The sequence below is a fragment of the Necator americanus genome, chromosome I (assembly GCF_031761385.1).
Source record: "Necator americanus strain Aroian chromosome I, whole genome shotgun sequence".
NCBI classification, from domain to species: domain Eukaryota; kingdom Metazoa; phylum Nematoda; class Chromadorea; order Rhabditida; family Ancylostomatidae; genus Necator; species Necator americanus.
In genome coordinates this window covers 30,602,109-30,630,088 of record NC_087371.1, presented here as the reverse complement: position 1 = coordinate 30,630,088, position 27,980 = coordinate 30,602,109, and the positions used below count along the sequence as shown (strand labels likewise).

Genomic DNA, 27,980 nt, shown 5'->3' with positions numbered 1-27,980 from the left:
ATTATTATTAATAGAATTGGTGTGCTGCCAGCATGCACTCTTTGGGACTACGGATGGGATCAGAGCGACAGCGCATGAAACTGGTTCAACGGTATAATTGGTGCATGAGTACAGCGCAGTAGTTCCGGACGAAGTTGTCAACAAAAAAAACATTTAGGACGTTGTTAAGCTTTAGTTGGCAGAGACAGCTGCTGATATAGCTTTTCACTGAAATTAATGTCTGTGCATCTCCTGTATGCTGTAATCTCGAGACCCTTCCTCGTGTTTGCCACATTTTTATTCACGCATATAGATATCTTTTCAAACAGTAGCTAATAATGTACATGATCTGACGTAAGACCCCATCTTCGCCAGTACGATGATAACATATATACAACATTTCATGTTAGCACACTGTTATATGATAATTTCTTAGAGAAAAAGGAGGAACTTTGTCTGATACATCGAATGATGTTCCAAAGCTATAGCGGTAGATGGAGAGGGGAATATAGGTGTAAAATCAAGTATAAATGTTTTTCAACCATAAAACTCACAACTCTTAAACAATGCACTAGAATCACTTATAAGCATTCAGCTTAATTATTATGGTGCTTTAGGATTTTTTCAGGTTTTCATTTTTACTCAATTCAGAAATACACTATTACAGCAAAACGTCATACTATAGACCAGGATTCGCATCATTATATAGTAACATTCCAAGCTCTTTTATGATTTTCCTCTATCCTCCAAAATTCTGTGAAGCGTGAGTGATGTTAAACTCAGTAATGTTCACTTGGAACTTTACAAGATGTGAATGCATTTTTTTTGTTTTTGTTTTTTCGGATCAATTATTCACAGGGTATTTGTTTGCTTCTCAAGCAAAATTGAGCAAGTATCGGGCGGAGTAGGATTCAACCTTAAAGAAGTTTGTTCTGATTCCTTGCGATTCCTACCCTTAGAGCAGATTGTATACCACGTTCAAGATGGAAGTGCAAGTAAGTTTTTACATTTGAAACCGTCGACTAATGAGCCGATCTTAAAGGCATCACCCCATGAATCTGAGGTGGTGCAGATTTCAGGTGGAGTATTCGTTTACGAGATGGGAGACTACGGAGAGGGAGATGATTCCGTCCGTTTCTTGCTAACTGCCGTAAAAAACGGCCCGGAAGATGCGGCGCCGCACAACACTGGCGCGCTCCAATCGGACCTCTGGTACAAAATGGTGCGCCAAAACGAATGAAGCCGTATCTTCCGGGCCGTTTTTTACGGCAATTAGGAAGAAATGGACGGAATCACCCTCCTCTCCGTAGTCTCCCATCCTGCATACGAATACTCCACCTGAAATCTGTACCACCTCAGATTCGTGAGGTGATGCCTTTAATTCCAACAAACTCGTGCACGCTGGTTTGTCGGTCGTAGTTAAGCTCATCTTTTTTTCCGTCTCTCGTAAACTGCACTTCCATAAAGCAATCTCAAAAATATATTCTCTTTTATTCCAAAAAAAGAAAATCTCTGTGAATACTACCATAGTAATGTAAGACAATTTTTGCGCAATCACCGCAGTTGTGGAGAATGGCAAGCACCGATAACGCACAGCTCAAAAGCATCACGCGCGTTGTCATCTTGTTTTCTTTCCAGAAACCCTATAAAGTGGAGCTCAGTCTTTAGCTTGAGAGCACTCCTTCGTCTGTAAAATCAGAATTCAGCAAGATTTTCTATAATGTTTTCGTTATATTTGTAGGTAGGGCTTGGGATTCAGTTTGCAAGAAGCACATCGAAACCATACACCGCTTACAAATGCAAAAATTAAGGTTGTCAGAAGCATTCGAACGATTCGAAGGATTTGACAAACGAAGAGAACTTTAGACCAAGGCCTCTTAGTTTGGCGAAATAAACCTCGTAAAGCGGGCTTCACCAGTTACATAAGCTAAAGAAGCCGCTTTGCTATGTGATAAAGGATAAAGTGTCTGGCATTAATCAATCCGCCTGGGATTCGCCACCACGTTCACTTCAATTCAGAATCATTTAGGGTTTACGAACGTGCGTCTCGCCCCCACGATGACTTTCGGGGGCCAGCCGATGTGTCAAGTCAGGGTTTCTATCCCATCTAAATTGGAATCAGACGTGTCTGGGAGGATAGAAACTCCAGAGGAGTCGTTAAGGTTTGGTGAGCGCTAGGGCGGACTCCAACTTTCGATCAATCGTGCATGCAGCAGGACCTCTAACCGACTGCGCTACATCCTTTCCTCCTATGTAACATTATCAGTAGTTCAATTCGCTTGTTTCCATTAAAATTAGTCCGGTAGTTTGCCTTGTTGATTGAAACAATGCTCTAGGTGCCTCTTATTCCTTCGATTCGAAGATCTGTTACTTAGTACGCCGTGGTACTTCCAGACTACGTCACGAACTCTACCTACCAATCTAAAGATTCCAACACTAGGAATTTCTTGGAGCGATGCTTTAATAACGTGTTGTCAGTGAAATATGTAGTGTATTCAAAATTAAGGGTCATTCAAATAGTTGATAATTCGGAAATTTATGAAACTCAAAAAGCTGCAATTCTGCAAGTCTTTGCCTCCCCAAAACACACTTTTTTAGAATTCAAAAACATTTGTTTCCGGAGTATCTTGTATGCTCTAAAAGCGAGAGCGAGAGCAATGATAGGTGTAAAATGAATGAAAAAATAAAAGATTATTTTTAGAACCATACGTATATGTCAAGTCGATGGTTGAATTCAAAAGCGAAGGGGGGAATCCAGACATATTGAAGGTGGAGGTGAGGGAATACCTCTTACCTCAGAAACCACAGAAATAGGATATCTTCTCTTGATCTTAAGAAAAGCTCATTTCAGGTGCTCAACGATTTTGATAACGAGGACATCGGACAGCAGCAGTCGGTCAGCATCGAAATATCAAGAAAGGATAAACAAATACTTCTCCTTACATCCAGGTCTTCTTCTTCCAACATTGACAAATATTTTCCTTTTTTGATCCTATCCGATTACTTCTCTTCTTCCTATGGTCAAAATTAAGAGGTACACTTCATTTACATTTTGATCAACAACAACCAAAAGAATCTCAGTCTCCGACACTTCAACACCAGCAAAGTTTATATCTTAGATGTATTAAAATAACACAAAACACTTTTGTTTCACTCCCTTAACCCACGGTATCGCATATAATGGCAGAGCACAAAATGAAAGCCAGAAATAAGGCCGCGGATTTTTTGAGAACGGCAACTGAGAAATAAGACGTTCGTTGGGATCACAAAGAATGTTTTTCATACAGTTGATGAGTACTAGGGTTCTCGAACCCTCAAAGTTGCTTTATATGGGTTACTCAACGATTTTGCACAATTCATACCAAAAACTCAAGGAGTTTTTTTAAGGACATCATACCATGAATCTGAATAGAAAGTTTCTATGAGGAATCTATGCGGTCGCAGATTGCGAAGAACCACGTGGTTCCGCTCATCTCTCCCTGATCGTCGTAAGAATGTTAGGGATTAATTACAAAGTGTCTGGCGTTAATCAATCCGCTTGGGATGCGCCCCCACATTCACGTCAATTCAGAATCGTTTGAGGTTCACAAACGTGTAAGTGACCCATACAATGACTTACGGGCGGCTTGCCGATGTCTAAAGTTACATTTTTAGCTCAAGTGGCTCATTCCAAGTGGACTGATTAACGCCAGACTTTATCCTTTATCCGTCATAAGAGACGGAATGGGAATCACTTCAGTTCCTACGAGATGCGTTAGAACACGCCTCTACGTACACGCTCCATTCCCCTCAGCAGTTTGTTCATTAGTTTAACTTGAATAGGCCGGTGAGAACACCTTACTAATCCCCCAAAGGTACGGTTCGCTCATTGATGCGTGCGCATGCGCAAGTGCGTTGCAATGCAAGCCGTCGTAAAAACCGCGGCTTCCGAGCCCTTTTCATCACAGCGACTACGGATAGATGAGCGGAACCACGTGGTTTTCCGCAATCTGCGACCTTTCATAGAAGCTTTCCATTGGAAAAACATACCATTTCAGTTTCGTGGTATGCTGTCTATAACTCAAGCTTCTAAAGTTTAAGGGTTGCTTTAGCATCGCAAACTTCCTTCTGTGGCGCCAGTTCTTGAGCCACTAGCTAGTCAGTCATGGTTCATGTATTGCTATCTAGCCAACACGCCACCCTTGCGCCTGCGATTCGTCGAAAATCCATTCGGACGAATTGCAGGCGGGGCGCAAGGGTTGTGCATTGAAGCAGAAAACCGTCGTAGAAAATGGCGTTCGGAGGTCGTTTACACTGATACAGAAAGAGATGAATGGAATCACCTTCTTCTCCGTATAAGCATTACCCGCCTGAAATCCATACCATCTTGGATTCGTGGGGTGATGCCTTTAAAGGAATCTGACGTGGCGGGGAAACCCGCCGAAAAGTCATTGATGGGATTGTAGATCGCGATATACGGGGTAGTTCCGCTCATCTGTCCCTAATAATCGTAAAAAAAAACGGCGTGAGACCCGCCTCATATCCTCCGAAGTTAGAACGCGCCTCTATGCACATGTTCTGGTCCTTTCAAGACCATATTCATTAGTTTCACTTGAATAGAATGGTGAGAAGACATCACTGATTTGATCGTTCACCCCTGTACGCGGAGTGCGAACGAGGGTGACACATTACAGCTGGATGAAACCAGAATGTCATGTTATGTCATCTATTGTTTTGCATTCGGCGAACAAGAGCTAACGGTTGGTGGTTCTGCTAAGCTCTCAAGTCTAGACTTAAAGACTGCATATCACGAATCTGACATGATGAGGGAATTCACGGCTGAAACTTGAGAAGGAGTGGTAGATTTCAGGGGTGGTTCTGCTTACCCCTCCTTAATCGTTCTAAAAAATGGCGTGGGAACTGCGTTAATTCCTACGAGGGACGTTAGAACGCTCTTCTATGTATACGTTCTGGTCCCCTCAGCAACCTATTCATACGTTCCACTTGAATAGGCAGTCCAAGAGAATTCATTGGCCTTCGACTGCTACGCAGCTGGATGCGGCGCGTGCAGAAGGGGGACTGAAATCGTCGTGAAAAACGAAGCTTTTGACCCCTTTTTTCAACGATTGGAAGGAGCTGAGCGGAACCACCGCTTATCCTGCAATCTACGACCCGAACATATTTTTTTTATTCATAGAGTTTGTCCGTCAGAAATCCATGCCACGTCAGATTGGTGGGGCAATGCCTCTAATTGACTCACTACAGGTTTTATGAAAGAGCGCAATGCACGCCTACAAAGCAGTTACTAATTAAAGTATTAAATCAATGGAAAAAAGTTCCGTTATTTGTTTGAGGAAGCTATAAAAGTCCGAAACCTCTCTGGCATTCTGACATAATTATCTTCTTGTACTTTTTTCATTATTTAACCATTTGGCGTGGAACTTAATTTATTTATACTTGCGCTTATGTTAGGGGAAGTCATGACCTCTCCATTAGCAAATACTGGATTTTTGAGAACATTGGGTGCTATCATCAGTTAGGACTGCTTTGTTAAAAGTTAGTTTTGAATTTTTAGCACTTATCTGAGGCAAATCAAAAGCCTTTTTTCGTAAGCCTTTTTATTTTAACTGCTTCGCACCAATGAGAAAAGGGGGGGGGGGTATTAAGGGAGAAAAAAAATTTCCCTACCATGAAGTGGTTCACCACACTTAGTTTTCATCTTGACAAATTCACTTGGCATTATTGTGCGCTACTACTGCGTCTCGGCGTATCAAATCGACGCCGTTGGGTCCGTCCCAACCCATTTTATGGTCTTCTGGCACCGGCCCACCAACTCGACGCCGCAGGATTCGTCTCACTCGGTTCTGGAATTTCATTACACGCACACACACGTGACAGAATAAGGCCATTATCACGCAGCATGATGATATTATTTGTTTCTTTTTTTATTTATCGTTGTATTTATTTGTTATTTTCATTGTTATCTATTATTGTATCATATTTATTTTTGTTTGATTACATATTGATATTATTTGGACTCCTAGCTTTAATAGATTTTTTCTAAAGTAGAGGTAATCTGTTGCCATCGCAGAGGTTGCCTTTAGGATTACCATCTTTGTTGGCAAAAAAAACGAGTTTCAGCTTATTTCTTTTTTTTTAGCCCGTACTGTCAAACTGGTTTTTATGGTGACGGAGGTAGCCTGCGCGGTTCCGTAGTAAAGACCGAGTAAGTTCCTGATTTATTTGACATGTAATGTTCAGTTCTATTGTTACTTTCACCTACTATTCATGTGAGAATAACTACTCCCTAACAAGCTTTAAATACGAGTACGTTGCTAGGTAAGTATTCATGGTGAACATTTGTAATCCGCTCGATAGCCGTGGGCTTCTAAACTCAAGACTTTGAGACTGCGTAAAAAGGGTATGAATGTGTAAAGCAATTTTTTTTTATTTCTACATACCTTTCCAGGGTAGATAAAAATAAGTTCTATCTTAACGAGCGAGAATCTAGCAACTAAATTCTAGTTTAGGACATGTCGAAGCAAAATGCTGTGGTGAAATGTTTGCTTATCATTGTCGCAGTCATAACTGTTCTACGGTTCTTTTCTGCTCTCTTCCATTGTTAAACAAATATTAAGGATAAAAGGACGGTGTCTGACGTTAATCAATCCGCTTGGGATGCGCCACCACGTTCACATCAATTCAAAATCGTTTGAAGTTTACGAAAGTGTAACTGGCCCATACAATCACTTAAAGGCAGCATACCACGAATCTGAGGTGGTAAGGATCTCAGGTGGAGTATTCGTATACGGGATAGTACATTATGAAAAGGGGTGTGATTCCGTCCATTTCTTCCTAATTGCCGTAAAAAACGGCCCAGAAGATACGGCTTCGAGCATTCTGGCGCACTATTTTCCACAAGGAGTTCGATTAGAGCGCCCCAGCCTTGTGCACGCACTGTATCTTCCGGGCCGTTTTTTACGGCAACTAGGAAGAAATGGACGGAATCACATCCCTCTCCATAATCTACTATCCCGTATACGAATATTCCACCTGAAATCTATACCACCTCAGATTCGTGGGGTGATGCTTTTAAGGGGGCTAGCCAATGTATCAAGTCAAGTCTGGTACCAATTTATCGACCTCGGAGGGATGAAGGGTTTGGTGAGCGTTAGGGCGAATTCGAACCTCCGATCGAACGTGCAGACAGTGGATCCCCTCACTGACTGTGCTACACCTGGTCCAACACATAGTTTGGTGTTTTTTTGCACTGCAATTTCGAAGAACTGAACGGTAATGGATTCACATAATTAGATCACATTTCTATATGCAGTGCTGACAATTGCACTGCGCTCGAAGCGGTGCAGTGGAGACAACAGTTGGAATTGAGACCATGGCGAACTGCAGAGGAGGGTGGCGGTAGTATCCTTTCACGATCCCGGCCACTTGCGCAATTGTCCGTGCTTCATGTCGTTTTGACCCAACTACATTGCGAAATATTTCTCCAGTGAGACAAGTTAATGTTATTCGTTGGCTGTACCGGCGCATTGAAACGATACTATCATCATTCTGATGAAGTAATATTAGAGTAAGTTAGTCACATTGGTAGTCTTGCACTAATAACAGGTGCATAGGGAAGAAAATGTTTGGCGAAAATGCAAAAGTCAGATGCAACGAGGAATATGAAAGAACCTTGAGTTCCTGCGCTAAGGCCAAAACGAAACCTGTTGTCGTCAACACATCCTTAGAACAGTCTATTATATTCTTCCTTGCGTAAAAGAAACCAAAAGTTACATTCCTACCAAAATTTCCAGTGATGTGATACGTTGTGAAGCTGATTAACGTTTACTATGTAGGACTTTCGCATAACCTCGCCGTGGAGCTAGAAACACAATTCTAACTGCATTGGAATGATATACTTATTGTCAGATGCTAGATTTTGAACCTCTTAGTCAAAATTGCATAAGTCGGATCATTTTAACTCGTCGTAAAGCCCAGTTCATGTGACAAAAATAGACATTTACTAAACAGTAAATGGTCACAGCAAAAAGCTGTCATTTTCTTAATTCAGACCTAAAGCGGACCTATCTCAATTCTTCAAAGGAATAGAGGGATCTAGAGATACTCCTTACATTATTTCTGGGACAATGGCTGGTTCTTCTCTGAAAAGTGCCGGAAAAACCTCAAAAATTTATGCCAACATGAAACAAGAGCAGGAGTCACAAGAAATCTGTTGTCCTTCAGACCTAGACTATTCAGACTTTATGGGAGATGAGAACTGGTAAGAAAACATGAATCTTGTAATTCTACTGTTCTATAAGTCTCTTTACACCGCTATTTTGCTATAATTTGGAGCTGTTTTAGTTATTCTTTTGCACGCATGACATAATATTAGTTGTTTGGTGAAGTAGTCAATGTTCGTACAACTACAACGAAAACTCGAAAGAATATAAAATGCTAAACCAAGTAAACCGTACACTTATGCGATCTTGTAATACTTTGGAACTACTTTCTGTATGGAAAAATGTTTTCTATGTAAACGAATGGACCTTACCAGATCTATTGCAACAAAAATTGCGTGTTTTACTAGCTAACAAGAGAGAATAACACAATTGAAGAACACGATTCGAAGCTCTGCCCTACATCAGCGATCGAAGTTTGGAGGCACATTTGCTATGTAAACCAAATAAGGTGTACCGAAGACGTGATGCGTCTCAACGGCAACCGTTGGAGCAGAGGCGAGAGTGACTAGGTTCCATCCGATCGATCAGACTTCTTACAACGTCCTTCGAAGGAAAATTCGATGTTCTCCCTCTTCTACTCGGAAGGATAAACCATAGCGACTCTGGCACCCGATAGGAACAAATGGAATTGTTACTAGCGCCTCCTCTCGAGCTCGAGACGAAGAACGGGAGTCAAGGTGATTAGGGTGATCTATCATGTAGCTGTCGGTAAATAGTAGGCTGGACAGAAAGTCTTATCACCCATTCTTCAAAAATTCTAAAACTTTCCATTTTTTGGGCCGGAAACATGTTGCACCATGTTGTAGTTGTAGAACATTTTCGAAGCTTCTCCACAATAGGTATATATAGCCGGGGCGTTCCTTAACTTTAATCACGATGCCAATTACGCAAGAGCAACTTCGAGCTATCATCTACTATGAATGGCGTGGCGGCATAGGATACGGCAGCAGCCCGCAACATCAACAACAGATTGGGCGAGGGCACTACTACAATCAGGACTGTCAAGTGCTGGTTCGCAAACGGAGGCACTGACGTCGAAGACAAGCCGAAACGCCCCGTCGAGAAGCCCCACATTTTTGAAGACTCCGCCATTCTCGACGCTGTCAAAGAGGATCCGGAGTTCAACTCTCGCAGTCTTGCGACCAGACTTGGGTGTAGCCAATCAACAGTCGCCAGTCGCCTCCATACCCTCATCTGCAGAAAAGTGCTGGCTCGATGGATCCCTCACACCTTGACGGATGGCACCCGGTTTACCCGGGTATCCATCTGTCAATCTCTCCTTCTTCGCCCTTATCGAAAGAGTTGTTTGGAGGTCTTACCACCTGAGATGAGAGTTGGATTCTCTACGACTCTAACGTGTACCGTGATGTGTGGCTTCCTTGAGGAGAAGACCCACCGACGCAAGCCAAATCGGACCTCCAACCCAAGACGTGTTTCTTTCGTTGTTTCCTGGATTCGAGGGAATGCTGGCACATTTGGTGGGACACTGTTGTACTGAATAATGGTGATTGTATTATTGATTAATTTCCATTGTAAGCTGAGCAAAAAAAAAATAAAGCAGAAAAATGACAAATGGTGGCAAGACTTTTTGCCCAGCCTATACAAATCATACATCACACGTAACGAAACGACATTTCTTAAGAAAGTGAGTTATTTTTTTATTGGACTACTAAATTTCACGGAAAAATGTATCCTAGAACATATTGGACACTTCCATTGTGCGTCGTTTTCAATAATCAATAAGGAAATTTAGATTTATTGTTTTCTGTGAAATGTCACGAGCGCAGAGAAAAAAGCCAAGTGATCTTCTCGCTGGATGTTTGCAACAGAAGCACAAAAAAATCACTTTGAAATTAAACTGTTTCTAGCTTAGCATGAGTCATCTTCAATGATATGCGATTCCTTGGTTTCCGTTTTTAGGTCCGAACAGTCAGCGAAGCCCATTGCAAACGAATACTTTATTCGAAAAGTATGTCTTTTGTGTTTACCGATTACCAAAGAGGAAAAGCTATGAAACCACAATAAAATAGCTGTTTTTGGGCTTCTGAGTACATGAAGTATTGTCTGTTTTCCCAATTTCTGCATGGTTATTAAGAAACTAATCGAAAAATAAAATACAGGCTAATACCTCCTGGTCGTGGTATAGCTTTTATTACGACTTCCATTGAAAGTGAAAGCATGTGGAGATGTGGAGGCTCTAGTTTAGGCAAGCTTATTCGTTGCCAACAGAAGTTATTTACTATTTGTCAACTATTCATAGGTTATTGGCTACTAGTTATTTACTGTTTACTATCTTTCGCCATATGGAGCTATAGCTATAGCTGTGGAGGCTGTGTAGCTCGCACGTTCTCAATGCGTACACTCGAATACCTGATTGCGTTTAGTATAAGCAGCGCCACCACATACGGACAGCAATCAAACTCTTATACGCGGCTCCCAGTAATAAAAGTCGTGAGAGAAGTATTAGCTTGATCAGCAGTTGTTAGTCTCTTTTTTTATGGTCTCTGAATAAGCTGTCTACTAGCAGAGATAACGGACAGTACTTCTTTTTGCAGAGAATATTATGCTGCGTATAATACATTAGAAGGTATGTTCCGCATAACAACTATTTTGAACAAATACTATGTTCGTAGTTTTTTCTTATTGTAGCATGTAGATTATCACAAAGAAAATCTATTCAGAGATTCTTTCGTTACTTAAAGGCATCACCCCGCGAATCTGAGGTGGTACTGATTTCAGCTGGAGTATTCGTATACGGGATCGTAGATTATGGAGAGAAGGATGCTTTCGTCCATTTCTTCCTAGTTGCCGTAGAAAACGGCCCGGAAAGTACGGCATCGAGCGCTCCGGTGCGCTAATTTCTTCAAAGATTTCGATTGAAGCGCGCCAACCTTGTGCACGCGCCGCATCTTCCGGACCACTTTTTTAAATTAAATTAGGAAGAAATTAGGCAGATTACGCAATTAGGAAGAAATGGAGGAAATGGGTGATGACTTTAACCGTATTACGGAGAACATGCAACCTCTTATGCTCCTCTACATTTGTGATCTATTATACTTGTGCTATTATACTTACTACTTACTTCTCGAGAGTGGCCTGAAATTCAAAGTACACGGGTTCAGTTGGCGTGAAAATGTTAAGTATTCATCAATAATAATACATGTATCTCTGTTCCGTAGGAATTCCTCACGGTCATAAGCATGGTCGCTTCTTTTTTCTCTCCCGAATAGTTGAGGGGTATTAAGACTCGTCTTTTGTTGCATTTTAAATTAGTATTTCTATTTCCTTCTTTTCTTGCTTTCTTTCTTTCTTCTCTATTAGCTAGGTATTTTCCTTGGCTTCTGAATAAGTACAAAATAGCTGCGGTTGCCAACACATCTGAGTGCGAAACATAATTTGCACGTGCAAATAGCACGGTTACTTTTAAGCGGTAAAGTGACATATAGAGGGAAAAGTCCGCTGTTAGGAGTACATTAGAGAAAAGCGATAACTTGCCATTTCTTCACAAATAATTCATAATAATAATTCATAATAAATATTCAGCAAGAAAACTCACAATGCAAAAAAGATGAAAAGTCTCGCACATCACCTCTACAAGCGATCTCTATCAATATGGCTACATGTGATTGGTATGTCGAAGTACCATTTCTCTTCTTATTATATTCTTTCTTTTCTGTATTCATCTTTTATAGACTTTTGACACTGCTGGACTTAAAATAACTTAAACCGAAATAATAAAAAACCGAATCTTCTCTTTTTCTAAAGTCACAAGCAACTCAACACATGGAGTACAGTAAAAACGCTAACTCTTTAACAGACAATTTGAAAGTTCTCGAAAAACAGTGGTACTTCTTCGTCAGAATATCCAAGTAGAATCAATCGATAGGCTAGTGAAATTGAAGAATTGAAAGACTAATAAATCAGCACATTACTGATAATGATCTACATGTAAGCATTTATGGTTCCAGTGAACGGTTAGGCCAAAAATGGACAGCTATACTCCAACCCGTTAATTCATTATGTTCTACAGCATAACGTTGCGGCTGAACCACATTACTAAAAAGTATTAATAGAGCAGAAAAAAAAATCCGTTCATTGTACTTTCACTTTATGATTGCATTTTTTTTTATTGCAGGCGTGACTTTTTTTAAGCGTTGAAGTAAGCTGATCTCTATTGTCCGTTTCCTGTACTGGGCGATCTTCAACGCACTCCCAGAAATCAGTGTTAAAATGAATTTTTCGAAGCGATAGAACCGCTAACGACAAAGCACGTTCAATATAGTAGCGAAAAACGATGACCTCTATGTTAAGATTGCCCCATTTTGATATCTGATAAAAGATAAAGGATAAAGTTTCTGGTATTAATCAATCCGCTTGGGACGCGCCCCCACGTTCGCTTCAATTCAGAATCGTTTGAGGTTTACGAACGTGCATCTGGCCTATACAATGCGGTGGTTAGCCGATGTGTCAAGACAGTGTTTTTATCTTCCTAGACAAGTCTGGTGCTGATTTATTCACCACTAATGGATGAAAGGCTTGGTGAGCACTAGGGAGGATCCGAATCTCGAACGATCGTGCTGGAAGCGGAACTTCTAACCGCTACACCATGCCTCCCCTTAACATTTGATACTGAGGACGAAAGAAGTGGAACTTTTAGAACATGACTCCAATTTCTTGAAAAATAGCAGGTTTTCAAAAACACCACTAAACATGTTTGAGTAAGCCTAAGATTACAGCACTAGTGGAATTCTGTGGTCTGGAATCATAATCATTTCTGAAATTTCTATTTTTATTTTATTTTTCTAAAACGTATTATTCATACGCTTTTTAAATTCGTTTAATTCATATTTAAATTTTCCGAAACTAAAAATTTCAATTGAAAATTAAATTAAATTAAATTAGATTTAATTTAATTAAAAATCCTAACTTTTTTGTGAATGTTAGGGGCGAATAGCAATGAATAATAGCCTTCTGTTTACACTAATCCAGGGAGAGATGAGCGGATCCATCCCTGCATTCACAATTCAGGATCCCATGTAGGTATAATCCAATGAAAATCCATACAACGCCATATTCGTTGGGTGACATAACACCCAACGAATCTGGCGTGAATCTGAAATCTTTAACATAGTGATTGCGCAGTTCAGCACGCACCGAGTTAGCCCGATTCCTAGACGGATTCTTAGTGGGCTCCGGCTGTTTTACAGGAATCTTCAGAATCATCGTAAAGGTTCACCATAATCAACATAATCTCTAGTAACAACATGTGGTGCTCTGTTGTTAGATTTTAGTTAGTGGGCGTGAAGGAGCGATTGTTTGACCAAAAATTCCCTGTTTTACGATAAAAAAAGGCTTGCACATACCCTCTGGATCTTTATCCGCTGATCTTTGATTTAGAGGGAGGAATTAGGTAGGGAGAACAAATGTCCAGGTTGCGTACACACGACAGCGGAACCGAGCATAGAAGCCACCAATTTTTTCCTGACTCACAACAGTGTAGAAGACAAAGCTGACCTGATTCAAGAAAGCAGCGAATTTTTACTTCCATATAATCATTTCTATTTCCATTTTGTTTCACTTTCTTCTCATTTTCCTCTCTACTTGCTTTTTTTTATTGGGAAAATATAAATTAGTTATTATGAAAGTTTATGGAGTTGGAACTACAGAAAAAAGTATCCTGAAATTTTTTTTCCTTTTTCCTTGAGTTGAAAATCGCATCGATCGTAACATAGTTTGCTCCTTTGTTTATTCTTTGAAAATAAATCATGCGAAGAGTGGAGTTTTCTCATTTTCATCCATGATGTTCTGTTTTTGCCTTTCTTGACGGCGTACTACGGGGGGGAAGTTTTTTAAAAAAAATTTTTTTTTTTCTTGGGGTTCGGGTTTGCGGATTCGCCTCATATGTACCGTACCAGATATCCAACTAGCAATACAGTAACAATAACTGCGAACAATGGCAAGAATAACTCAATGATAGTGGAATGATTGACGCTAGTTGCTGTTGCACCACTATAGTTGGACATAGACACATCATGTATTATAGCGACCGTCTTCTTAAGTGCGCTGAGTTGCTTGTCATACTTCTTGAGACCTCTCCAGTAGCTAACAACTTGTGATTCGTTGTGTAATTCCATATGCGGTATAGTCCCATTATGTACATCCACATCGATAATCATGTAATTGTCCAAGTATTGTTAGAGTGGTGTCCAATCTCGACGTGGTCTTCCGGTTTTCACGAAGTCTACAAAGAATCTAGGATAAACCACAGCCAATATCGCCTCATTCGCGTCATGCTCAAATGGATGAACCCCCATGATATAGGACAGATCATCAGCGTGAGCCGGATGACGTACATTTGCGTACGAATAAAGAAAGACGCAACTTATTTGAAGACAGGTCCTCACGATATCTCTCCATGATCACTTCCGAATTCTTCAACCCCACTAGTTCCATGATGTAACCTCCACTGGAATCGTCTGCAGTGTCAAGTTCCTTCGATGTTGTGCCGGTAATTATTAACCGCAACGGAGGATTGGTGAGGAATTCCTGCTAGTCTTGTGCCTCGAATAGCGGTGCAGTCATCACGAGTCCTTCCGGTTTAAGATGCTTACTCTCGTCCTCCATCTCTCGCTGGATTCGCAGTATTTCAGTGCTGTCGACATCGCGAAGGCATCGCACAATCCCTTCAACAAGCGCTGTTGATTCGTGCTTCAGTTTTCTTGATACTGAACACTTTGCACGGTACGCCAGATCCATCGTCAACTCCTCCATATGAGGCCCATCCGCAAACCCGAACTCCATGGACACTGTTATTAACACTGCTTTCTGGAGCAGCTTCCCCTCGGGATATCTGGTACGCCGTCGAGAAGGGCAAAAAGCGAACATCATGGATGAAAATGAGAAAACTTCACTCTTCGCATGATTTATTTTCAAAGAATGGAGCGAACTATGTTACGGTCAATGCGATTTTCAATTCAAGGAAAAAGGAAAAAAAAGAACGTCTACGTTTCGCCAACAATCAAATCGAATATCCTGAAATTCTTCAACACCGTAACCATTTGGTGCCTTCTCCAAATATACAGCGTTCGCATTCCTGTACTAAACTAACCTCCAGAAGCATTCTCGGACAAACAATTTTTAAGAAGACAAAAAATTAAGTTTTGTTTTCTCCATTATCATCAAGAAAAAGTCAGGAAATCCTGCTACAAAGGTTATCTTCCTTAAAATCCACACGATTTCAGAAACTTTGATGAAATTGTTCGAAACGATGAAGCATCTTGAGCAAAAACAATGATGACATCCACTCACGTGCAATTGCCGAATAGAACGTAAACGGCTTCCTTTAGAAAAGTTTCAATCAAAGTTCAACCAAACCAAATCTGTGCAGAAGGAAAAAGATCAAAAGACCGCTGAGACTGCTACAGTCGTTTCAACATTACAGCTTCATACGCTCTTAACTATGTGAAAAGCAAAGTAGGGCAGGACCATTGTGAAAAAAAAACTTCAAAACAATTTAAGAGTTTTTAAATATTTGATATTTCTATGCCGCCTCTTTCCGACGTTTTACAATGTCATCGTCGAACACTGATGACTAATATAGTAGGGTCAAAAAACATAAAGCACGTACAGTTGCGCCAGCGGCCGATTTTCGAGCGGTACGGTTGAGGCGGATAGAAACAAGGTGGGACCATGGCGAACTGCAGGGATGGGCGAACTGCAGGGAGGATCCCCACACGACCCCACTCGCTACGCTCTACCGTGCCGCTTCGAGCGCAGGCGCTTACGCAACTGTCCGTGCCTCGTCGTTTTGACCCAACTGTACATCCTGCTAGCTTCCAATCCTAATCTCAGCATATTTCAGGATGAGGATTTGTTTCGACAAGGGTTCCAAGTGGTGTGATGCAGAGGGTAACGCACTTAACCTTCTGTTCATTCACGAGGTCTTTATTCCCACTGATTCAGGTTTGTTAAGAAATGAATAACCCTCTTCTTACCAATTAACATTTTACTTCTCGAAGCGACTTTAAACGAGGCGTCATCTGTTCATTCACGTTCCTCTTGCTGCTTAGGTTAAGAAATTAGTTCGAAGAGTTGGAGCTTGCAGAATTTGAAGGATTAAAAAGGATAAAGGATAAAGTGTCTGGCGTCAATCCGTTTGGGATGCGCCACCACGTTCACTTCAATTAGTATCATTTGAGGTTTACGAACGTGTAACTGCCCATACCACGACTTGCGGAGGCTAACCGATGTTTTAAGTCAGTATTGAGTTTGATATATTTTGATTTTTGTACACGATGTTGTTAAATAAATTTATTGGCTAACGTATCGACAGAATCGCCTTCTTGAGAGCCTGAAATGGGCGATTCAATTTACAATCTAAACGGCCAAAACCTCTCCACAAGTAAACTGATAGACTCCATGCCTACTTTTTCAATCACCAACTTAGCGACTACACTGAATGCTCACCTTCAGCGATGCTAAGCGTCAACCGCTGACTGATCGTTCACGAGAGCGAATGGTTCAAATGTTTCACGCAGATTGAAAGAACCATCCGCGATATGGCGCGAGTTCCCGCGTTATCGACAGACATTCGTCCTTGCGGTTCATTTTAGGATTTTTAGCCTGGATCCAAAATGCCTCCAATGGCAATTTTCAAGCCAATTTTTTTTTAAATTCGTGCGCTAAGATTTGGACCCTTATTTCAAAATCGGCTCTGTCCTGTTTTTGTCTTCTGTGGGCATCTAAAGGTGTTCATTCTCATAACCTATTCTTTCCATTCACGTGCTGTTTGATGCGGACATACTGCTGTCGTGGCGTTTCACCGGCATATTCGTCGACACAGTTCGTGCAAGAAATCACCGGCAGATTACATCTGATCACGAGCAGTCTTCTGCTCTCTCTGTGGGTCAAATAACACTGTTCGATGTTGTACAGATGGTATTGTACAAACGATTTCGAACTAGCTTTCAAATTGTTCGGTGTTATTTCAACGACCAAAATGAAGCTATCTAAGTCTGCTCTCCCCGGACACTGCCCAATGCCAGACGAGCAGAAGAAGGTGATTCTGCCGAAACGTTAGCCAATAAAGTTGTTTAACCTTTTCATCCCTTGGAGGTCGATAAATTGGTACTTAATTTATAACTGATAAACTGGACTTGTCTTTAAGCATTGAAACACTTGACACTTCGGTTAGCCCCAACAAGCCATTGTATGGGTTGCACACACGTTCGTAAACCTCAAACAATTCTGAATTGAAGTGAACGTGGTGGCGCATTCCAAGCGGCTTGATTAACGCCAGACATTTTATCCTTTATCCTTTGAAGGATTAAAAATGAACATTTCAATTGAATACCTCGCGGCAGTAGTAGACGAGAAGAACGGAACAGAAAATTTGCACATCTATGCTGAAACCAATAAATACCAATAAATACAATAAATACACGAAAACGTGAAGGCCACCCGACGTCATCAAATCCAATTCTCAAAAAAGCGTTGGATAGAAACTTCTGCTTGACGCTAGACTTTCTGATTTTTTGGGTGCTCGCTTGCCTTAAGTGAAAAGGAAGTTCTAAGTATGAAGCACTTTCTGTAGAATTCTGAAAGCCCGCTTTCTCACCAAAAATGTAACTAGCGCAATTTTCTGGAAGGACTCATTCAATTATTATTTGAATTTATGTATGTATGCATATTAGGGGCCTCCTCAACGGGGTTGAGTTGGTACGTTGAAGAGAACAGGCTGCAAAACGGAGCTTGCTTGCGTAGCGTTCCAACCAAATGTATCCCTCCACTCTTCTGTGGGTTAACCCATCATGTTCACCAGATTCACTAAACATCCTTGACCCCATATTGTCAATTATGGTTCCATTAGAAACAGTAACTTGACTGTTTGGCGTCGAAGCCGCCCAAAAAATTGCGGTTCCGACATATCACCCCTTCGCCGTTCGCCATTCCTGTTTTCACAGCAAGTGATGCTTCGCAGAATTTAGTTTCATAATACCTACATACACGTACATACACGCACCTCCTTAAAACAAGGTGATGATGAGGAAACATAATTGACATTGTCTGCAATGGGAGTCTCCGAAAAAAAGACGTACTTCCTCGTTTAGTCTAACTTATGTGAGAGGGCAGGTGCAGCGTAGTCGGTAAAAGGTCCGCTGTGTCCGCACAGTTGATGGCTCGAAACCGCCCCAGTGCCTACCAAGTCATCATCCCTCTATAACTTACTTAATATATCGCCTGGCTCCCACAAGTCCTCATATAGGCCAAAAAAATAGTCCTAAAAACGTCAACAACTACAGTAAGACGGGTTGGCGCGCCAAGGCAAATTGATACGCCCGAGACTTCATTCTTCTATCCTACCCTTTTTCCTATGCTACTTTTTTTGGCCCTTTTCCTATGCTACTTTGGAATTTTGTATTTTTAATCTTCTTAAAACGTCTTTTTAAAGATGAAGCAATAATGTTCGGCATTGCAAAAGATGATATGAATGAGCTTCGCATCAATTTCATGATGAAAGAACCAGCTGTAATCATTGTTTCTTTCTCTTAGCAAACACTATTGCTAGTGGTGAAGCATAAATTTCAGGTTCAATTGCAATATGGATTTATCGGAAGTCAACCTGTTATTACACATACTATGCATTTGAAATCCTATCAGGAAGTTGGATATGACCCATCAAAACTCACTTTGCATGTTTTAAAATCAAAGAATTGTCGTGCACGCATTCATAGTGTAAGTTATTCCGCATAATTTTGTGTTAAGGCCAATTGATCAGATGAGAAACGGTACAGTAAAGCACGCTAAATTACAGTAAAAAGTGCGTTGGATTTTCTCTTTTTTTTTGGACGAGAGAGGACGAATTCATTAAAGGCAACATACCATACTAGGCATTCTGACGTGATGAGGGAATCAACTGTAAAAGCTAGAGATGGAGTTGTCAGTTGCGGGATCAGGTGTGGTTCTGCTCACTTCTCTCTAATCGTCCTAAAGAAAAACGGCGTTGGACCCGCTTTAGTTCCAACGAGGAACGTTAGATCGCTCCTCTATGTATACGTTCTGGTCTCCTCAGCAACACATTCATAGATTCCACTTGAGTGTGTAGTCGGAGAGAACTCACTGCTGCTTTCGACTGCCGTGCAGGTGGATGCGGCGCGAGCACAAGGCTGGCGCGTTGCAACTGAAATCGCAGTGAAAAACGGAGCTTCTGACCACGTTTTTTCTCCAACAATTAGGGAGAACTGGGCGGAACCACCCTTGATCCCGCAATCTACGACCCCGTATAGAGTTTGCCTATCGGACACCCATACCACTCTGATTCGTGAGGTGATGCCTTCAAATAGAAAATAAATTGTCTCAAGTTCATGATATGGGAAAGTTTTGAGAATGTTTTACCATCAGTCCCGCTCGGCTATATTAATAAAGAAAAATCTCTCTCTAGATACTTAAAGGGGATCAAAGGCGTACCAAAAAATTGATGATATTGGAATTTGTAAGCGAATAGACAAGGATGGCAGTGTAGCTCACGAATATGATAGTGATCACGCTCAAAACTCTGATAATCCACAAAGGGTAAGAAACAGTCTCGTTCTTGACGGTGTGTCTAGATATGAATTTATTGTGGGTAGGAAAACGATAGCAGTCAACGGCAACGGGTGTGATAGTACAGGTTGGAGAGCTTCACCTGCTTCTTGACTCCCGTTGATCTTCGAACTGGTCGAGCGGGCGCCAGTAATTCTTCCATTTGTCCCGATCGCGTGCCAAAGCAGCCCAGTGGTTTCTCCTTTCGCGTGGGACACGAAGAGCATCATAATATTCCTTGAAGGACTCCGTGAAGAAATCTGACCATAGTGTCGGCCGTCTTCCTGTAGTGTGCGTAATATCGCGGGGAACCCAGTCGCTCACGGCTCTGGTCCAACGGTTGTCGTTAAAGCGCATCACGTGTCCGGCCCACCTAGTTTTTTCTTATTGTGGCATGTAGATGATCACAAAGAAAATCTATTCAAAGATTCTTTCGTTACTTAAAGGCATCACCCCACGAATCTGAGGTGCTACGGATTTCAGGTAGAGTATTCGTATACGGGATTGTAGGCTATGGAGAGAAGGGTGATTCCGTCCATTTCTTCCCTATTTACCATAAAAAACGGCCCGGAAGATACGGCTCCGGTGCGCTAATTTCTTCAAAGATTTCGATTGAAACGCGCCAACCTTGTGCACGCGCCGCATCTTCCGTACCGTTTTTTTGCGGCAATTAGGAAGAAATGGACGGATTCACCCATCTATCAATAATCTACTATCTCATATAAGAATACTCCACCTGAAATCCGTACCACCTCAGATTCGTGAGGTGATGCTTTTAACTCCTGTGTCCATCCCAAGGATCCACACCGGAAATGTACTGCATCATATTTCTCAGAGCTACTAGTGCTAATAACATTAATAGTAATACTATAATTGCTAATGGAATACCTGGACTTACTCGAATTCGACTACGAAAAAGATGTGACCGAAAGTGAAACGAAGTTTCTAGTTCTAGTGGCGTAAATGTTGTGCTATTCCTAAATGAAACTATCCTAGACTAGGAAAAGGCCTCACCATTCCTCAGTACCCATATAAAAGGTAATTTTGAAGGCATTTGTCAACTACTGGATTGCTCTGAATAACCTAGTAAGTTGTTTTTGAAGTAGGCAGCTTACATACATGTTTACACGAGGCTCCGCTCCTCTCGAACCTTCATTCTGTAGATGTCATCAGTCCTTTTCCATGGGACGTACCAGTCTCGTTTAGATGATGATCATTCAATTGAGAGAGGAGAACAAAAGTGCGAATACACAGAATTTTATTTCGTGAAGATTGAAAGTTATGGGCACAAAAAATACTGACGTGTTTTGGGCTTATCAGTCCTCTTGGGATACGCACACGCGTTCCACTTCAATTCAGAATAGTTTTAATTTTATTGACGAATGTTTAACTGAGTATCAGGTCAATGCTTTTATTCTCGCAGACAAATCTGGTACCAGATTATTCGTCCTGAAGTGATGAACGTCTTGGCTGACCAAGATTTCGAACCAACGACCGTACTTCCGCCCAGCCGAACTTATTATGAACTGCACTTTAAAAAATGAAGGAAAAATTGACGGACTAAATAATGGCGATTATCACACGCATGGGATTGGATATGAGACCACTGAGAATGACTTGAAGGAAGAAGTGAATAGGAGAATAACACTAAGCGAGGTGCTACTACGCCAGAAAAATGTTCATTTTCTACTATGGATATTGGTCACCTTGATCACCTTGACTCCCGTTGATCTTCGAACTGGTCGAGCGGGCGCCAGTTATTCTTCCATTTGTTCCAGTCGCGTGCCAGAGTAGCCCAGTGATTCCTCCTTTCGCGTGGGACACGGAGAGCATCATAATTTTCTTTGAAGGACTTTGTGAAGAAATCTGACCATCGGCGGTCTTCCTGTAGTGCGCTTAATATCGCGGGGAACCCAGTCGCTCACGGCTCTGGTCCAACGGTTGTCGTTAAAGCGCATCACGTGTCCGGCCCACCTTATTTTACTTTCTTTGGCAAACGCGGCGGCGTCTCTAATCTTCGATCGCTGACGTAGGAGAGAACTTCGATTCCGTCCCTCATTTGCTTGAAGCGGGATACTCTTAGCATCACCCTTTTGACTGACTGTCCAATGACGATTCTGCTTTTTTTCCTGCTTGCGAAATGCCCAGGTTTCCGAAGCATAGGTCAAAGCAGGAAGTACGGTGGTGTTGAAGAGGTGAGCACGGAGCCGGGTGTTCCTGGTCTTCTTCACTACATCCTCCATGCTCTTGTACGCTTCCCAAGCCGCTCGTCTCCTCTTGCCCAGCTCGGGTATCAGGTCGTTCATCATGTTCAATTCCCGACCTAGATGAACGTAGCTGGTGCATTCGGATATGTTCGTTCCGTTGAGGTGAATGGGGCATCCGAGACCCATCCGTTCCGCATGAACATCGTCTTTTGTAGATTCAGCTGAAGACCGATGCATCCACATGTTTCGTTGAATTCGGTCAGCATTCGTTCCGCTTGGCTGATGCTAGGTGTTATCAGTACGATGTCATCAGCAAAGTGCAAATGGTGTAGCTGCCAACCATCAACCTTCACTCCCATGTCGTCCCATTCCAACTTTCGCATTGCGTTCTCCAGGGTGGCTGTGAATATTGACGTGAAGAGAAGGGTGAAATTGTATCACCCTGTCGGACCCTTCTCTTCACGTCAATGATGATATTCTTGTAGAATTCCGGTCGTGAAGTTGCTGCACAACTCTCGAATTACCTTTATGTACTGAGTAGGGACGCCTTGGTTGACCAAGGCTTCTACGACCGCTTCCGTCTCAACTTGGTCGAAGCAAGTTGATGAAGGTGAAGCAGAGCGGCATCTTGTACTCTCGTGATACCTCGATGAAATTCGAAACAGTGTGAATTTGGTCAATCGTGCTGAATCCTTTTCGAAACCCTGCTTGTTCGCATGGCTGTCCTTCATCCAAGACTTTTTCAATCCTATTAAGGATTACTCTTGTAAAGAGCTTGTAGATGACGGACAGTAAGCAGATTGGGCGATAGTTGCCGATGTCATGGGGATCTCCCTTTTTATACAATAACATGGTCTTGCTGGTCTTCCACTGTTTAGGAACCTTGCATTCCGACAGATAACGTGTAAAGAGCCTCGCCAGGGTGTTGATGAGTACTAGCGGAAGGCTCTTCAGGTGTTCTGGTCTTATTCTGTCGGGACCGGGTGCGTACGATTTCTTACCGACATGATAGCATGTCGTATTTCGGACGGGAGAACCTCTGGAATGACATGTCTGTCTTCCCTCAGATGGTGAGGAGGCAAGTGGAAATGGCTGTCGAAGAGATCAGAGTAGAAGTCGTAGATGATTTTCTCCATCCCCCTTCTCGATGCCATGGTTGTTCCCTTTGGGTTCCGGAGAGCAGTCATCCTTGTCTCGCGACTGGCGAAGTCTCGAGCATAGCGGATGCTTTTCCCCGCCTCTGCAGCTTCAGCCAGCACTTCTGCTCTTTTCTCTTTAAGGTCTTCCTTTATCGTCTCTCTGCAAAGCCTTGTGAGCACGGGCGTGAGTTCTTGGTTCCCTGCGGATCGTGATGCACGCTGGCGTATCAGCTCAAGAGTTTCAAGAGATAGCCGTTTCTTCATGGTTTTAAAACTTTCAGCCTTCTTCGCGCAGTCGTGAAGGTGTTCAACGAGCCGGTCATATTCCTCGTCGACGTTGTCCATTGCGGAATCTTTCCAAAAGCCAGCTAACGTAGCGAAGAGATCCCAGTTGATGGTAGTCCTGGGATTTCTCTCTCTGAACTTGGCGGCTTTCTCTGCTCTCCTTGTGAAGGAAAGTCTTCCTCGGAGGAGGCAATGGTCCGATCCCGTATAGAACTTTGGTACAACAGCGACATTCGTCTGCAGAACCTTTTATTGATGATGATGTGGTCTATTTCATTACGGTACCCCCCAGCGGGTGACTCCCACATCCAGCGTAGAGAGGAGGGCTTCTGGAATTGCGAGTTCCCATGGATGGTCTTAGTCGTCATGATGAACTCGGAGAGCCTCTTCCTTTGGTCATTCCATCATAGGCCGTGGGTCCCGGTGTGAAGTTTCTCAAGTGTTCTTTTTGGGCCAACCTTGGCGTTGAAATCGCTAATTATGACCTTGTAGAAGGCATGATCTTCTCGGTAGAACTTTTCCAAGTCCATATAGTAAGCTTCGACTTCTTCTTCGTAGCTTGATGTTGGAACGTAAGCGACGAAGGTAGTCAGAGCTGGTGTTGGACTTCATCTTCTCATCCGCAGACGTCGATTCGGGTCGTAATTTGTTCGAAAGAGTCGATGTTCTTTGCCATGCTCGTGTTGACGAGGATGCCAACTCCACCAACACTTCTACTGTTGCATGTTCCTAGGAACAGTTCTTCTTCTTTCATATACGGCGTTGAGAGGGTGACGTCGGTCAGTCCAATGACGACGTACTTGATTTTCTTGGCTTGCATCATCAGATCTTCGATGGCAGCTTCCAATGCAACCGTACGTGCATTATAAGTACAGATAGTCATCCTAGTCCTTTTCCATTTCGATAGCCTATATGACCTCTTCACCTGCTTATTTGAGGTATATCAGTTAGGTAATAGACGTTGGGAGACGATGGAATTGCATTCTATCATCCATTCCAACCAAGAATTGCCTTGCAATTTTTCTGAATACTGAAGATTGAGTGTGATCACGTTCATAATTGTGAACTATTCATGGAAAGATTTCATCATCGTCAATCTCGTGACATGTTTCTTTTTAATGTCTGAAAGTCCAGTACTAATACTGTCATTAAACTATCAGTCAGTTCGAAAGTCTAATATAGAACAGATGTGAAATACTGCTCTCTTATCCACCAGATCATATTTAAAGGGATGAAAGCCAAAACCTCAAACTCCGCTAACAAGTTTTTCTCAATTATTTCCAAACCTTGATTTGATTTACCTTTTTAAACAAGATATTTTTAAGGGCGATGTTGAGGAAGCGATTTCTGGTGCTGGATTAAACTGCTTAACGGTAAGCGAATGCAAGTGCTTCACATACGACGAATAAATCATTTCCGATAATTGTGCCTTTTTGTTTCACATTTAGATAAAGGACTTCAAGTTCTTTGTGTTTGCTACTCTTAATATCCCTGACGATTATAAATATGAAGCCGGAACTAAGATTGTAACACTCGACTAAAGTTTTAACGTCTTCGCTTTTATCAAACATTTGAAAATCAGGACATCTTCAACGTATCCTCTCGAATGCCTCATCCAGAACAAGTTACCATCACATAAGTGGTCACACCTGAAAACGGGAACTAAAAGAGCCCAAATTGCTGTGCCTACCCTACGTAACCGCGTTGCCGTGGTGTTAGCAGATCACCGCGTGATGAAATCGCTCCGCTGAAACTAATTGGAATGCAACTAATTGGAATGGAATCAAAACGCTAAAAAGGTCCTGACACAGAGTTAGTCATGGCTATGCCCTTTTCCTTCCTTTTCATTTTTGGATCGTTAGCACTTTTTCGTCTTCGCGTCTTTAGAGTTGCGCAAGCCACTATTTTGATTCGTACGATAACATCGTGACCGCTTTTTAGAAAGGAGCATTTTCATGACATTATCCGCGATGAGCACCGAGATTGGATGTTGCGTTTTTCGTCTCATTTAAGTGTTCTTCTATACAAACACAAATTGGTCGCCCTGTTTCGCAAATTATTATTTCCAACATGCTTGGTACGGGATTAAATGGACTATCCAGAGACGATACAGTCTAGTCATGTGGGCATATTACAGAACTTGGAGTTAAACAGAAGCAGTCATACATTTTGTTGCAAATTAACTTCCTCTTGAAATTTGTGGGAGCTCTCACTTGGTGCTCGAGACTGCACCTTACCGTATTACTTAGATACTTAGATGACCCGTCTTCACTGGACGTACGGGCCCCAGCATCTCTTCCACTCGTTTCGTTCCCTCGCCATTGTCATCCAAGATGTTCTCAAGCTTCGTGAGTGACGTTGACCAGGTCCTTGAGCCGTATTCAGCTGAGCTCTCAGCTGGTCCATCCGTGCAGCGAACACGTCACCCCATCTCGTTGGCGGTCTCCCTCGGGGGCGTTTATCGTCCCTTGGGATCCAGTCTAGCGTTCTTTTAATCCATCTATCGTCGATTCTTCTCATAAAGTGACCGGCCCATCTATGTTTTGCTTTCGATACATATTCCGCTGGGTCGCGAAGACGGGACATTCCTCTTAATTCGGAGCTACGAAGACCGGCAAGGTGTTGTGTGCGCCTGTTAAACTTCAGGAGACATCTCTCAAGGGCTCTGTGGGTAGTAAGTCGCTTCCTAGACGTGGCCGCGGTGCCTGCCCACGTCTCCGCTGCGTAACAGAGCGATGGAAGGACTGTCGAGTCGAACAGATGGGCACGAAGATCATGGTCCGTCAGTTGGTCCGTAGCTTCCCTGACGGCTGCGAATGCTGCCCATGCTGCTCTCATTCTTCTATTCAGTTCTTCCTTCAAGTCGTTTTCCATGTTTATAGAACGTCCGAGGTATACGTATGACGGAGTTTCCACGATTCGGGAGCCTTCAAGTTGTACTCCTCCGTCCTCGCAGTGGGCGTTCTTCATGAACTGTGTCTTCTTTCTGTTTATTCGTAGTCCTATTCTCTTCCCTGCTTCGTTTAATTCGTTGAGCATCGTTTCTGCTTTATTATTGGTACTGCTCGAAAAGAGAACGATGTCGTCCGCGAAACGAAGGTTCGAAAGAAATCTTCCATCAACACGTATGCCCCTTTCTTCCCAGGATAGTGATTTCATTATCCATTGCAACGCAGCCGTGAACAGCTTCGGCGATATAGTATCGCCTTGTCGTACCCCCTTTCCAATGGTGAGAGGGCGGTGGAAAAGCTGTATCCTAGTTGGGCACCGTTCGTAGCAATTGGCTAATGTCCTCACATACGACGCGTCCACTCCTTGATCGACCAGCGCTGACAGTATTACATTCGTTTCTACGCTGTCAAAGGCTTTCTCATAGTCGACGTAGGTTAGAACAAAGGGCAGGCGGTATTTCCGGCAAACCTCTATGACCTTCGACACGGTCTGGATGTGGTCCAAGCAGCTGAACCCTTGGCGGAATCCAGCTTGTTCTTGAGGCTGGGCTTCATCCAGCGTCCTAGATATGCGTGTGAGGATGATCTTGGTGAATACTTTGTATAACACGCTCAGCAAGCATATCGGACGGTAGTTCCGAAGGTCCTCTCGCTCACCTTTCTTATGGACAAGAACGGTTCGCGAGGTCTTCCACTGGTCTGGGATCCTTTCTTTCTGAAGACAGGATGTCATGTGCGCTGCTAAGACTACATGGAGCGGATGGCCACCAGCCCGAAGAAAGTCTGCTGATATAAAATCAGGTCCGGGGGCTGTGCCAGGTTTCATGCTCTTGATAGCGACTCGTACTTCCGAAGGGAGAATCCGTGGTGGAGCTTCGTCAGTGGGGATGATTGGGCTTGACACAGGAGTTGATGAACGGAAAAGGTTCGAGTAGAACCTCTCCGTAATGATTTCCATCTCACGACGAGAAGACGTGCGAGTCCTGTCTTCGCTCAGCAAAGCTGCTAGCGGAATATTATAGTCGCGAATATCACGGCGACACTTCTTTAGACTCGTTCTTCTTTGTGCTGCTTCTAGAATCTTCTTCTGCCTGTACTTCAAAAGATCCTCCTGCAACGCTTTTCTGCAGCTAATGTTTGCTACTAACCGCTCAATGTACGATGCATTCGGATCAAGCCTCAAAGCCCTTCTTCTTCCTAACAATCCCTTGGTGGTCTTCGAAATTCGATCCGAGTTTGTCGTGCACGACTTCGAGGCACGTTCAGCACAGGCTCGTAATCCTCTGAGCAGCATCTCGTAGTCCACGTTTGGGACCTCCTCGATGTGCCAGTCACCTTGGGACAAGGAGTCCTCGAGTACGCAATCGTCGTAGACGACTTCTTTTCTCCTTCGTTGCCGATAGCAGATGTTCTTTTCCATCGTGTGGCTAAGTCGCATTTTCGCACAAGGATACGGTGATCAGAACCACTACAAAAGGATGGTACTACTGAAACGTCAAATAGACACCACCTCCGGTTGGTGAGTATGTGGTCGATCTCCGCACGAGTCACGCCATTGGGCGATTCCCATGTCCACCGACGATGATCTTTTTTCATGAAAAGAGAGTTCCCATGAAA

At 42.7% G+C, this 27,980-nt stretch overlaps 7 protein-coding genes across 9 annotated transcripts; 1 reads left to right on the top strand and 6 right to left on the bottom strand.

The window, feature by feature from the left end:
• Nucleotides 1–32: 32 nt before the first annotated feature.
• RB195_007346 (uncharacterized protein) lies at nucleotides 33–24,953 on the top strand (the record flags this gene model as incomplete). Of its 2 annotated transcripts, XM_064180921.1 has the most annotated exons (13): nucleotides 708–742; nucleotides 838–974; nucleotides 2,681–2,754; nucleotides 2,831–2,928; nucleotides 6,119–6,184; nucleotides 8,030–8,239; nucleotides 10,122–10,170; nucleotides 11,745–11,830; nucleotides 16,063–16,163; nucleotides 18,652–18,728; nucleotides 18,789–18,935; nucleotides 24,738–24,785; nucleotides 24,861–24,953. In XM_064180921.1, the coding sequence occupies 13 exons, from the start codon at nucleotides 708–710 to the stop codon at nucleotides 24,951–24,953; spliced, it is 1,221 nt and encodes a 406-aa protein (XP_064037753.1). The 2 variants fall into 2 exon arrangements, with proteins under 2 accessions (XP_064037759.1, XP_064037753.1); XM_064180922.1 differs by lacking the exons at nucleotides 24,738–24,785; nucleotides 24,861–24,953 and adding an exon at nucleotides 33–91 and having other exon boundaries at nucleotides 647–742; nucleotides 18,789–18,953.
• Nucleotides 19,881–20,138, bottom strand: RB195_007351 (uncharacterized protein; the record flags this gene model as incomplete). The annotated part of the gene is made up of 1 exon (XM_064180928.1): nucleotides 19,881–20,138. One exon carries the CDS (start codon nucleotides 20,136–20,138, stop codon nucleotides 19,881–19,883), a length of 258 nt encoding a protein of 85 aa, XP_064037758.1.
• Nucleotides 21,614–22,090, bottom strand: RB195_007350 (uncharacterized protein; the record flags this gene model as incomplete). Its single annotated transcript, XM_064180926.1, has 1 exon — nucleotides 21,614–22,090. The coding sequence occupies one exon, from the start codon at nucleotides 22,088–22,090 to the stop codon at nucleotides 21,614–21,616; it is 477 nt and encodes a 158-aa protein (XP_064037757.1).
• On the bottom strand, nucleotides 22,105–22,371 carry RB195_007349 (uncharacterized protein; the record flags this gene model as incomplete). Its single annotated transcript, XM_064180925.1, has 1 exon — nucleotides 22,105–22,371. The coding sequence occupies one exon, from the start codon at nucleotides 22,369–22,371 to the stop codon at nucleotides 22,105–22,107; it is 267 nt and encodes an 88-aa protein (XP_064037756.1).
• Nucleotides 22,571–23,942, bottom strand: RB195_007348 (uncharacterized protein; the record flags this gene model as incomplete). The annotated part of the gene is made up of 3 exons (XM_064180924.1): nucleotides 22,571–22,936; nucleotides 22,990–23,649; nucleotides 23,871–23,942. 3 exons carry the CDS (start codon nucleotides 23,940–23,942, stop codon nucleotides 22,571–22,573), a joined length of 1,098 nt encoding a protein of 365 aa, XP_064037755.1.
• On the bottom strand, nucleotides 24,029–24,295 carry RB195_007347 (uncharacterized protein; the record flags this gene model as incomplete). Its single annotated transcript, XM_064180923.1, has 1 exon — nucleotides 24,029–24,295. The coding sequence occupies one exon, from the start codon at nucleotides 24,293–24,295 to the stop codon at nucleotides 24,029–24,031; it is 267 nt and encodes an 88-aa protein (XP_064037754.1).
• Nucleotides 24,954–25,680: 727 nt separating the features above from the next.
• Nucleotides 25,681–27,801, bottom strand: RB195_007345 (uncharacterized protein; the record flags this gene model as incomplete). Of its 2 annotated transcripts, none has more annotated exons than XM_064180919.1 (1): nucleotides 25,681–27,801. In XM_064180919.1, one exon carries the CDS (start codon nucleotides 27,799–27,801, stop codon nucleotides 25,681–25,683), a length of 2,121 nt encoding a protein of 706 aa, XP_064037751.1. The 2 variants fall into 2 exon arrangements, with proteins under 2 accessions (XP_064037751.1, XP_064037752.1); XM_064180920.1 differs by having other exon boundaries at nucleotides 25,681–27,783.
• Between the last annotated feature and the right edge of the window lie 179 nt (nucleotides 27,802–27,980).